At 46.5% G+C, this 12,258-nt stretch overlaps 1 protein-coding gene across 1 annotated transcript in view; it reads right to left on the bottom strand.

Annotated features, from left to right (window-relative positions):
* The window catches only part of MPP4 (membrane palmitoylated protein 4), a 55,608-nt gene extending 43,881 nt beyond the window's left edge, over window positions 1-11,727 (bottom strand). The window contains exons 1-3 of the mRNA XM_006017691.1: window positions 11,682-11,727; window positions 10,212-10,309; window positions 3,243-3,320 (exon numbers count right to left, since the gene is read on the bottom strand). Coding sequence (XP_006017753.1) covers window positions 3,243-3,320; window positions 10,212-10,309; window positions 11,682-11,727 — 222 coding nt within the window. The remainder of the gene's footprint in view (window positions 1-3,242; window positions 3,321-10,211; window positions 10,310-11,681) is intronic.
* Between the last annotated feature and the right edge of the window lie 531 nt (window positions 11,728-12,258).

The raw sequence follows: 12,258 nt of genomic DNA, 5'->3' as shown, positions 1-12,258 counted from the left end.
CCACTACCAATGTGGGCAAAGGGCAGGGCTTCAATGTTGGGATCCAGACGCACCAGACCCAGCCTTGGGCAGGTAGCACCAAGGCTCCAGTGGCTACCTATCTTGCTGAGGATGTGGAGCTGCTGGACTGCAACCCCTTGACCTATTGGGCAACTTGCAGCCAGATGTGGCAGGATCTGTCCCTGGTTGCCCAGGAACACCTTTCCTGTCCACTGACCAGTGTTCCAAGAGAGGGTGTTCAGCATTGCTGGGGATGTTGTGACACCCCACCACACCTCCTTGGCCTGATTGGGTGGAGCAGCTAGTGTTCCTGAAGGTGAACCTCTCCAAGCTTCACCTGCAGACAGAGTGAGTGCCACCTTCCTCACTTCATCCGCACCTATTTCTGTTTTTATTTTTAAACCACTTAATGCCCTGCTCTCTGAGCTGGAGGCAGCACTCACTGCATCACCAGCCAGCAGGGGAAGAGCATGTCCCTGCTGAGCTTCCATGCCAGGAAAAACTTGGAGGTATGGGCTGGGGCTATGGGGAAGGAGACCTCAGGTCATGGGTATGACCACTAAAACTGCGCTTTGCCAGGGTCAAGTGGCCTGGTGGGACTGCTGGCAGTGCGGCAGCCCCAGGAAATGCCAGGACCAAGGATCCCACTGGTGAAAGGTGGGTAGGAGGCACCATAACTTCCAGCTACCACATGTACGCACACAGTCCTGGCTGGGAAAAGCCCAGACCTATCATGTCTTTGACAGGCCTAAGGCTGTCAAGTTGTTGCAGTCCAGTTGTGAGGCTCCAATGAGTTCAGCTTAGCTGCCTGAGATGCCAGCTTTCAGGTTGAAAAACCCTCTGTCAGGCCAAGGAAGCACTTGCAGTTGGCATGTGAATTCTTCCTGGATGGAAGGGATAGTAAAGAAGCCTGAGGTTGGCATGCAATGCAGGCAAGAAAGCCAGTCAGTGAAAATGGAAATGGAGGTGTCAGGGGGTGAGGGACAGGTTGGGGTGGGGAGTGGGGGGATATAGAAGTGCAGGTAAAAGTGGAGAGGGACCTGGGGAGACAGATGTCCAGTAGATTGTACTATGTCATAAATCCAATGTCTATATTGAGTCCATGAGTTTCTGTATCTAGGAGGCTGATGAAGTGAAGTTCATAGGCCCAGCTGTGAAAAGTGGTTTGTAAATTCCCTTTGAGGATCAGGCCTGAGGGACTAGAGACAGTGTGGTTTTTTTGTGAGAAATGTGCCTCCACAGGTAGTTGGGTATTCTTGTCTTTGATAGATTCTGGTGCAGTTTGTGGGCGTACTGGAGATATGTTGGCAGGTTTTGTGTTTTGAACTGTAGGAAGTCGGCTTCTAGTGATGAGGTTAGCAAGGTTCGGTGCTTGTTTGAATTTACAAACCACTTTTCACAGCTAGGCCTATGAACTTCACATGTGACAAGTTTTGCTTGTCAGCAGCTTGAGCTGCAGTTTCCCAGAAACCCCTGCACCTATCTCCTTGAAACTTGGCAGAACTCATGCTCTCAGAAGGGGCTGCCATCCCTGCTGTTTTCATCCAAATACGCCTTAACACACACACAAGTTTAGCTTTCAGCAGTTTGAGGTACAATTTCCCTGAAACCCCTGCACCTATCTCCTTGAAACATGGCAGGCTTCATACCCTCAGAGGGGGCTACCATCTCTGCAATTTGTATCTGAATCAGCCAGAAAATGACAGTTATAGGTATTTCTGTGATTCCCCATTATAGTCTACGGCCAAATCTCTCTGAATCAATGCAGAATCTTCCAAAGTCGATCCAGCTGAATCGATTCGGGATAGTGATCCAAATATCATCACTGTCCTCCAAATTGGCCGAATTCAAATCCAATACTTCCCTATTCACACAGGCCTATTAGTTAGGTCCATCTAAGTGCGAACAGTACAGAAATTCCAGGAAGGTTGGATTGGTCTAAAAATGACTGAGCTGATCCAAGTTAACCCTGCCTCCAAAGTGATCTAACTTAGATAGGGTTGGCCATTTTTAGACAAAGCTCAGCTGCTGGCCCCAGCCCCAGGGCTACACTTTTGCTACCTTCCCCCTTGGCACTGGGCCATTTTAAGCCCCCCACCTCCTCACACTACCCACCTACCAACTGCTCCCAGTGCCAGTTATCAGCATTTGCAGATGCCAGGAGCTAAAGAAGCAAGTCCCACTGAGGGGAGGGATGGAAAAACAGATTTGCCAAAGGGTGGAGGTCAGGCAGCTAAAAATAGCCCCTGGTCCTGGGAGTAGGGAAGAGAGTCCCCTCTTCCTCCCAAGCTCCCACCCACACTCTGTGAGTCCCCCATATTTCACCAAACCTTCCCAGATGCCACCTGCCTCCCCAATCTCCCCTACAATTGCTGCTAGCTCCGCCCCCCATGGAAACCCCTGGTCCTCCCTATGGACTCTGCCCCCTGGATCCCCTGCAGGCCCCCAAACCTGCTTGATCCCCTGATCTGCCCAAACTCCACTCCCACCCAACTCCTCCCCTTATCCTGACTTACCTTAGATTGGGTGGCCATTTTTAACTCAGTTGAACTAACACCTATGAAACTGTGAACTTCCCCCTAACCTGTCCGAATGTCTGGTATCTAGCCTAGGTTTCACTAACTTCATAGTGCCACTTTCTAGCATGAGCCATTAACCATCCTGATACAGTTACAATCATCCTCTCTTACAAAATTAATAATTTTGTGTCAAACTCCTTTATGGTAACTTTAATAACAAGACAGACTGCCACTTAGGGAAAAGAGAAGGTATAATGGTTAAATTGTATGACTATTGCCACAGACTACATGATCCTGAGGAAGCCACATTTTTTATGTTTTTCTAAATCCCCATCTGTAAAATCAGGATAAGTACCTACATTTCAAACAAGAGCTCACTAACATTTGCAATGTATACTTGAATCCTCACCTGGAGCTCAACAAATAAGCACAGTTTATTTGCATATAAGTGAATAGATTTGAATTTGGTAAATAAAGGACCTGTGTGTGTTCCTGGGAACAGGGGATGCCGGATAACGAAATACGCCGGTTAATTGAGTGGCCCCAGCTGCCACTTCTCACTCTGCATCTGGGGCATTCCTCCGCCCCTCCCGCAATCGCCACCACTCCTGCGGGGTCCTGCACAGCCCCACACAGCCTGTTATGCCCCCGGGCCATGGGGGCTCAGCAGCACAGGCTGCCTTGCACCGAGCAATACATCTACACACATATATGCCATCTTACCTCATGAGACAGTACCCGGGCCTGGGGTATGACTGGAACCGGTTTCTTTCTGATATAATAACGGAGGCATTCATAAACCTAAGGTGAAATGATAAAATGTAAATAATAAAAAGTAACTCAAATGGGTGAACAATCATGGTAATATATTCAAATTAAGTGTACACTCAGGTGTGCCACACTAAGTCTTCCCAAGACTGACCAAAATAAAAATCACTTGATCTATCACTCCCCTCAGGGTCTATATAAACAGATCAAACAGCTGGGGCCACACCTGTAGTCCCTGATACTATACAGTACTACTCAAATAGCCAGGCGCACAGGGATTTTCCACCTTAGTATAAAGTATCTGGAACTGCTCACTGTCAGATAGAGCTCATACTAGACGCAGATTCATAGATTTTAGGGTCGGAGAGGACCTATTAGATCATTGAGTCCGACCTCCTGCCCTGGACAAGAAAGAGTGCTGGGGTCAGATGACCCCAACCAGGTGTTTGTCCAATCTCCTCTTAAATAACTCCAAGGAAGGGGACAGCACCACCTCCCTTGGAAGCACATTCCATATTCTGGCAACCCTCACTGCAAATAATTTTTTTCTGATGTCCAATCTAAATGTGCTCTCATTCAGTTTGTGGCCATTGCTTCTAGTTACCCCAATGGATGCTCTGGTAAACGTCATATCCCCTATTTCCTGCTATCCCCTCTGTTGAGTTTGTAGACAGCCACAAGATCACCTCTCAGCCTTCTCTTGCAGAGGCTGAAGAGATTCAAGTCCCTTAATCAATCCTCAGAGTTTTTTCCTGTAGGCCTTTAACCAGATGGGTGGCCCTCCTCTGAACCCTTTCCAGGTTATCTACATCCCTCTTGAAGTGACATATCCCAGGTCTAATCCAATAAAGCATTTCCAGAAATTCTGTTTCTTCTTTTCCTTAAAGTATAAACGGATACTAGTAGCAAAGCTAAATTAAGATCAAATCTCCAAATTTAAGACCTCAAAGAAATTTTAATTCACTAGAATCTTTTTTAATTATTATTTATTTTCTCTATTTACAGGATTTTTTTTTAAGTCTTAATTTAACTACTGTGCCTAGCAGGAAAATTTCATCCCGTTTCATGTTTTATGCTAACACACTATCCCAACTATGCATCAGATCAATGCAGTCCAAACATTTCACACACATTTCACACACAGAGAACTTTTACTTAAGGTCTTCTTTACAAGACAAAATATTATTGCTATATTTAAAAAGGCCAAAATTGGGATTCAAAGTGATTAATTCATTTGTTAAAGGACATATAGAGGGTTAGTGACTGAGAAAATAACCCAGCATTCCTGATCGTCAGCCATGTGTTCTCTCTACTCCTAATACACATCTACACATGCTAGAATTTACAAGGCATCATTTCAGTCAGTCTGGGTAGTGAAAAAGATGCACCAGGTCCCCCCTTCAAAGTCTAATAGCCTTTTTTCACCAAAGCATGAATTTATACCCTGCTCTAGACCTGTGCCAAAGGTCATCCTTCAACCAAGGTGGTCGTTCAGGCTGGGGCACCCAAGGCAGCTGGAGCTTCTTCGGCAATCTCTCGCAGTCGAGGATGATTGTTTTCTATGATGGTCTTATCTCCATGTCTAAACATGGCTGATGAGGCCCATCTGGGATTGATAACCTCTACTGCAGCTCCAACATATATTTTCATGTGGGGTGAGTGGTGCTGGATTCTTCATTTGGTCTGGGATACGCTGTTTCTGCTGTTCCTCTTTTTTCAACTCCTATTGTTGTCATAAAGTACTGAGATCCCTGCAATAGACTCTTCCTCCATTTGGGGGAGTCCTGGGTGATAGTCTCCCATGATCCATTGTTGTTGCATTTTTTTAACTTGGCCTTGAAGATGTCCTTGAAGCACTTTCTCTGTCCTCCTTTTGAGCGTACACCTTGGCTTAGCTGGGAGAATAAAACTTGCTTCAGGAGTCTGGAGTCAGACATCTGGATGACATGGCTGGCCCAACGAAGCTGATGGCAGATAATCACCACCACAATACTCATGGTGTTTGCTTGCAGGATGATGCCAACATTGGTGCATCTGTCTTCCACTGGATCTGGAGGATCTTCCACAAGCAGCACTGATGGTACCTCTCCAACAACTTTAGATGTCTCCTGTATGTTGTTCATGTCTCAGCTCCATACAGCAAGGTGGGATCATTACTGTTTGATAAACCATGGGATTAGTTTTGGATCTGTTGTTGTGATCTTCAAACACCTATTTCTTCAGGCATCCAAAAACTGTACTTGCACATTTGAGGCTTTGTCAGATTTCTTTGTTGATGTCAGCCTTCTGTGAGAGATGGCTTCTGAGGCACAGGAAAAACTCAGCATTCTCCAGAGCTCCACTCAGGTTGGAAGTTTGTTGGTGGTCAGATGTAGCATCATAGCAAGGAATATTGCAAAGTGTTGGAGCGATGACGCAGCCTTGCCTAATTTCCATTTTAATTTCAAGGGGATCTCTGACAGATCCATTACTGAGAACTACCACTCACATACCATCATTAGGCAGGCAGAGAATGGTGACAAATTTCAGTGGGTATCTGTACTTCAGAAGGATCTTCCACAACACTTCTTGGCTGACAGTCTAAACCTTTTGTGAGCTCAAAGAAGGCCACGTATAAAGACTTATGTTGTCCCTGGCATTTCTCCTGCAGCTGGTGAGCTGCAAAGATCATGTCTGTTGTACTTCTTGGTGCCCTAAACCCATACTGAGATTTTGGGAGGAGCTCTTCAGCAAGAGGAAGGAGACGGTTTAGAAGGGTTCTCACAATGATATTTCCTGTGGTGGACAGTGAGGCAATCCCATTGTAGTTTCCACAGTCAGACTTGTCTCCTTTCTTGAAGATTGTCACAGTCATGGTGTCCGTGAGGTTGTCTGAGATTTCCTCATCATTCCAGGTCCTTTAGATCAGGGCTGGGCAATTATTTTGGCTGGATGGTCACTTAAAAGGTTTTTGGTGAGGCATTGAAGGCTGCAAGGATACCCCCACCCCTTGATAGGTGCCCCATCCTCTGGTCACTATCTTGTGACTGGAAGTCCCACCCCCTAACCTCTGGCCTTTGGCCACCAGAAGTCTCTCCCCTTGCCCAGGAAGTACTCCTTCTGGGGGCGCGTTACTTGTATATTGTGTGATGGCGTGGAGGGGGTGTGTGGGGGTGTGAGTGTGTGTGCATGCATGTGCAGTGTATGTGGGACTGTTGGGTGTGTATGTGGGTATGGTGGGGAGTTGGGGTGTGGGGGTGTGTGGGTATGGTGGGGGTGAAGTGTATGTGGGGGTGTGTGTGGGGAGGTGGAATTTGTGGCTGGGGTATGGAGTGTGTGGAACAGTTTTGAATGTGTGGGGGGTATGGTGGGGTGTATGTGTGGTTGAGGTTTGGACAATGTGTGTGGGTATGGTGGGGAGGTGTGAGGTGTGGGTACAGTGGAGGTGGATGTGTGGGTATGTGTGGGATGTCTGGGGAATGTAGATAAGTCTGTGTGGGTATGATGGAGTGTTTGGTTGGGGTGTGGGATGTGTGGGACAGTGTTGGGTGTGTGTGGGTGTGGTGAGGTGTGTGAGGGGGTGTGGGCACATATGTAGAGTACAATTGGGGGTTGGATGGGTTGGGTGTGCACATGTGAGGGGCTTCTCCCCCTCCCGCTCTTTGTGACTTGGCTGATCCCAGACCCTCTACAAGCAGGGGGAGGAGGAGGGGACTCAGTGTTGCCAGCCTGGTTTGCAGCGTGCTGCAAAGGCAGAAAAGCAGCTGCCACCAGCAGGCAGCAAGGGAAGCCCCTGGGAGAGAGGAGGGGGGACAAGGAGCCAATCCTGGCACTGCCAGCTGTCTTGGTCTCTGTCCCACACCTGCCTGGTGGGGCAACGCTGGCGCGGGCCCCTGCTGCGCCCCCCCCCCCACCTGCCTGTCCTGTGCTTGCCCAGTGGGACTGAACCAAGCCCATGCTGGCTGCTACTGCTGCTGCTGCTCCCACCTCACCTACCTGTCCCGTGCCTGCCTGGCGGGGCTTCATGAGCAGCCAAACTCTTTCACACCCCCCTTCCATCTGCACATTCTCCCACCCAGCCATGCACAAGTAGGACCAAGGTGAGCTGCAGGCAGAGCCCCACTCACCTCTATGCTGCAGCTTCCCCTCCCTGCCTGCTGCCTGGAGCACTGCAACAGGGACAGGAGTTGTCACTGGAGGGCAGCCCAGCAGTTCCCTGCTGCAGCTGTAGCAGTGGCAGCCCTGCCTGGAAGCTGTGCCTGCTGGCCAGGACTGGTGCCCTCCAGCGGGGGAGGCTGGGAGAGCAGTATGTGCTGCTCAAGGTGGGAGTGGGCAGGACTCAACCCCATGCAGAGTGCAGGAGGGACAGCTGCTGGTGAGGCTGGATACAATTAATTGGTGGGTGCCAGCCTGCAGGATGAATCCAATCAGCTGGTGGTCACATTTTGCCCGCCCCTGGTTTAGATGAAGGCAAGAAGCTGTGAGTTGAGCTCCACACTCTCTGCTTGAAGGTTTCCATGAGGATTCCATCCACTCCAGATGCCTTGTCATTCTTCATCTGCTTGATGGCTTTCCTCACCTCATCAAGGGTTGGAGGGATTCCAAGATCTTCTTGATTGAGGTCTTCAAAATGCTCCTTCCAGTGGGCATTGATAGCTCCCCTTTCCTTGATCAGGTCTGCTCCATCCTTAGGTCTCAAGGGGGTTGGTCCCCGAGTGCTCAGACCACAGATGGCTTTGGTGGCACTGAAGAAACCATACACATCATGGATGTCAGTGAGATATTGAATCTCCTTAGCCTTTGTCTTCCAACCATTTGTTCTTCATATCATGGGTCCTCCTTTGGACCTCTGCTTTGGCTTGTTGGAGATTCAATTTATTTTGCCTGGAGTTGTTGTTGTTTTACCAAACACAAAAGACCTTGCACTTGCCGTTGACTGGGAGATCCAAGAGTTGATCATTCTCATCAAACCAGTCTTGATGTCTCCTGGTAGGGAATCGAAGCGTCTCTTCACAGGTGCTGATGACGGTGGCCTTAAGGGCACCGCACACACTGATGAAATTCTTCCATTGTTGTTGATTGGACTTCACCAGGTTTTTTGTTGAGGTACTAGTAGAAGGAGGTCTTGCTTGCTTGGGTCCTTGAGTCCTTCAGCATTGATCTTCGGTTAGCATTGCTTCTGCTACAGCCATCATTTGGGAGCCAGTTTGAGTGACATAACCAAGTGAATGAGTCAGTGATCAGTCCAGCAATCATCAACTCTTAGCATAGCTCAGGTGATGTGGACATTTTTGCGATCTTGGGTACGGACGATGACATAGTCAATCAGGTGCCAAAGCTTAGATCATTGTCGTGATGTCTTGTGCCTATTTTTCTGGCGGAACAGGGTGTTAGTGATGGTGAGTCCATGTTCCATGCATTTGGTCAAGAGGAGGATGCCATTGGAGTTGACCATTCCTACTCCCTCCTTGCTGATGGTTCAGTTAGTTAGAGGTTAGAGTCCCTTCAGACTCTGGCACTGAAATCACTGAGAAGAATAAGCCTCTCTCTCTCTCTCTCTGGGATGTCAGAAAGGACTTGGTCAAGGTTAGCATAGAATTCCTTCTTGGTTTCACTGGCAGCATCAAGAATCAAGGCATACACTGATGACAATGGTGTATTGGCTTCCTGACAGTTTAAGATGAAGAGTCATGGGGCGCTCTTTAATTCTGATAGGGCACTCATTGAGTTGGTTTATGAGTTCATTATTAATGGCAAAACGAACTTTGTGAAGACAGGATTCTCATTCCAGAAGAAGGTACAGCTGCCTCCATATTCTTTGAGCTGCCCATTACCCACTTGCCGGGTCTTGTGCAATGCAGCTACATCGATGTTGTGTTGTCTGAGTTCTCAGGCCACAATTGCAGTGCAGTGCTCTGGGCTTTCATTATTAGGGTTGTCCATGAGGATTCTGATATTCCGGGTCCCAAAAATGATGGTGCATCTTTGTTGGTATTTTCAACCACAGATGATCCCACATGGTTATCCAGTCAGGAAGAAATACAGAATACTGCATTAGACAGGCTATGTTTAGGACATCTTTTTTAGCCTGCTCCCCCTGTAGGATGAGCAGAGAGGATCTTGAAGAGGGCTGCTCAGTCACAGTTACAGCTGCTGAATTGCACTCCTGTCTCATCCAAGTGTTAGATGACCTTCTTGTAACTTCTTTAATGCCAGTTCATGAGTAGGAGCTTCCAGACCTCACAATTCTGCTTCCATTGCCATTAGCTGGTCACCAAAGGGCTTGAGGAATGTGCTGGAAAAGCTGTTTTCGTGGAAGATGCCTGTGTGTGATTTCTTTTATCATAGAGAAGCTTCTGCACATCAGCTTCCACACGGCTCTTGACAGAACGGGACCTTGATCCAATGGCAAGCAGAACGAGACAACTGGGGATCTTGTCCCACTGCAGCCTTCATCCACCTTCACAGCCATTGAGGACTTGTAGACCCACGGCTAGAGGCTGGACAGGCTTATTATAGCAGTAACCTGTACTTGCCATGTCACAGCACCATCAAAGAATATGTGGGTTTTCTGGAAAGAAAGTATTGCCATCTGCTGTCTTCACCACATCCTGGTGGTACTGCCACTGCTTGGTCTGCAGCTGCTTATTCATCAGAGTTACCCTTGCTTATTTCACAGCTAAACTTCCCTGAAGGTCATTACACTATCCACCACCTGTGGACATGCTGGGTAGCAGTACAGCTCTGCCCCATAGAGGCAGCTGGATATGATGCTAGCCAAAAATTTGTGCATCACTAGCTACAAGTGTCAAACATTAACCACTGTAGTTCTAAGGGCTAGAAGGCTTAGGTGGAGATTTTGATGCCATGTAGTACAACGAGGCAGATACCAATTTATTGCTTCCTAACACAGACTGTGGCTTTGTAGCTGAAGAGTGCTTTTACCTTTAGGAGGCCCTGCAGCCAGTGAGATCTAAGCAGGTCATATAATACTCCAACTCCATTGACATCTCGCTTGTAGAAGAGATTCAATTCTTGTAGCACTAGTCAGAACAAGAGAGAAACCTGAACCCAACAAACAGAAAAGTGCAACACAGTTCAACACAAACAGAAAATTGTCCAAACTCATGCATCGGCCCAGATGTCCAAGAACATAACTTGCTTAAATTTCCACTCCCACCAAATAGGAGCTAGACATGGGTAGATTCAGGATTGTGGCAACTGTGGTGCATGGCAACTGTGACTATGGTGAACTGGCCCTGTGCACTGGTGCCAGTGAATGGGGCTGGTCTATGGGGCTAGCCTGATTCAGCCCCAGAGGGCCAGTCTGGTATAGGCATTGCATGCACCAGACTGGCTCTGCATGTTGATCTGTGGTCAATGCGTGACATGAGGCGCACAGGGTTGGTCCAAGACCCACAGGTTGGATCCTAAGACTCCATGGACCATATCTTTGACACCCCTGATGTAGGACATAATGGAACATATATGCAAATTAGAATGCCCCGTACAGGTGTATCAAATCTACTGATCCACCACAAGTGGTATTGGATCATTTCTAATTTTTGATGCTCTGTTTAGTAAACTATGACATGCAATCTTCTACTATACTGGGTATTAAGGGCTTGATTACAAAGGCATTTAGGCTGCTAGACCTGCTTCTATTTGCTTACTTATATTTACCAAAATTCCTAACCAGGCAAGGTACTTAACTTCTGAAGGAAATCATTAGAAATTAGGTATCTAATTCATTTAGGCACTTTGATAAACCTTACCAGGTAACTAGTTGCATTTTAGGTGTCCAAATGCCTAAGTAAATTTGATTTTACCTATCTTCCTTTTTCCAATTTAAATATGTTAGATTGGCTCCCTTATCCTAAAACAGTGTTTTTCAAATTGGGGTACATGTACCCTGGGGGGAACATGGCACTTTGCAAAGGGGTATGTGCCTAAATTTTAATAACAGTGGAGCTTCTGATTGGTCAATGCATGGTGAGTAATGGCATTTCCACACACTGATAGTCAACACTTTTAGTAAGGGACAGACTTGTAGATAAATGTCAAATGTAAGGGGTATGAGCAGCTATATTATGCAGGTAAATGGGTATGTGGCCAAAAAAGCTTGAAAACTGTCCTAAAACAGACAGAAAATCAAATGATTGGAAAAATATTTTTCCTTCCTCACTTTCTATCCAACATAATATTTGCAAGCACATCTCATACAAAAAGCCATACCACCTTAGAAAGGAATTTATTCCCATTATCTATGAAAATGTTTTATTTAGTGCCTTAAGGATTGGGAGAGGAAGCAAAGGAGGTTAAATTACAAAAATAAATTGTGCATGTGCTCCCTCTGATAAAAAAAAAGAAAGCAAAAAAATAAGAAAAGCAATGCAAGGAAGCTGGGTGTTGTACCATTCTCCTGGCTGCCAACTGCCGGCATCTCCATCTTCTCCTTCATTCTAGGAGATTCTCCCCATTTCTCTGAATGGAGCATTCAGACTAGCTGTATTTCACAGACTGCAAACTAGGAAGCAAAGAACAATCATACAGGAATTACTGATGATATTTTTTATTTAAAAGAAAACTGAATAAAGACAGAGGAATAAGCTTTTGGACTTTTAAGTATGTTTTTTTGTTTACACTTGCAGTTTCAGACGGACATAACTTACAGTTTAGATTACTCAGCAACCAGAATATTAGAAGTGGTTTTAAATTAAATGTTTCTAGGTTGACCCAAATTTAAACAGAACAGAATATTATAGAAAACTTCGGTTCCCAATGGGCAGCCTGCAGGTCATCTATGTTCCAAGGCTACAATTAACTTTAAAAGTTATGTATATTCTTCCTAGGAAACATTAAAAAATGTCCTACACTCTATCCAAAGTGCTCTCTTGATACAAAAGTCCCAAACCCCCAGACATTTCATTATCAGCCAATAATGGGAAAGGTTTTTATGATCAAACCATGTTTGACATGAAGATGGCCTCAC

This window comes from Alligator sinensis, unplaced genomic scaffold (assembly GCF_000455745.1).
Source record: "Alligator sinensis unplaced genomic scaffold, ASM45574v1 scaffold755_2, whole genome shotgun sequence".
Taxonomy (NCBI): Eukaryota; Metazoa; Chordata; order Crocodylia; family Alligatoridae; genus Alligator; species Alligator sinensis.
This window is presented reverse-complemented; position numbering and strand designations above follow the sequence as displayed.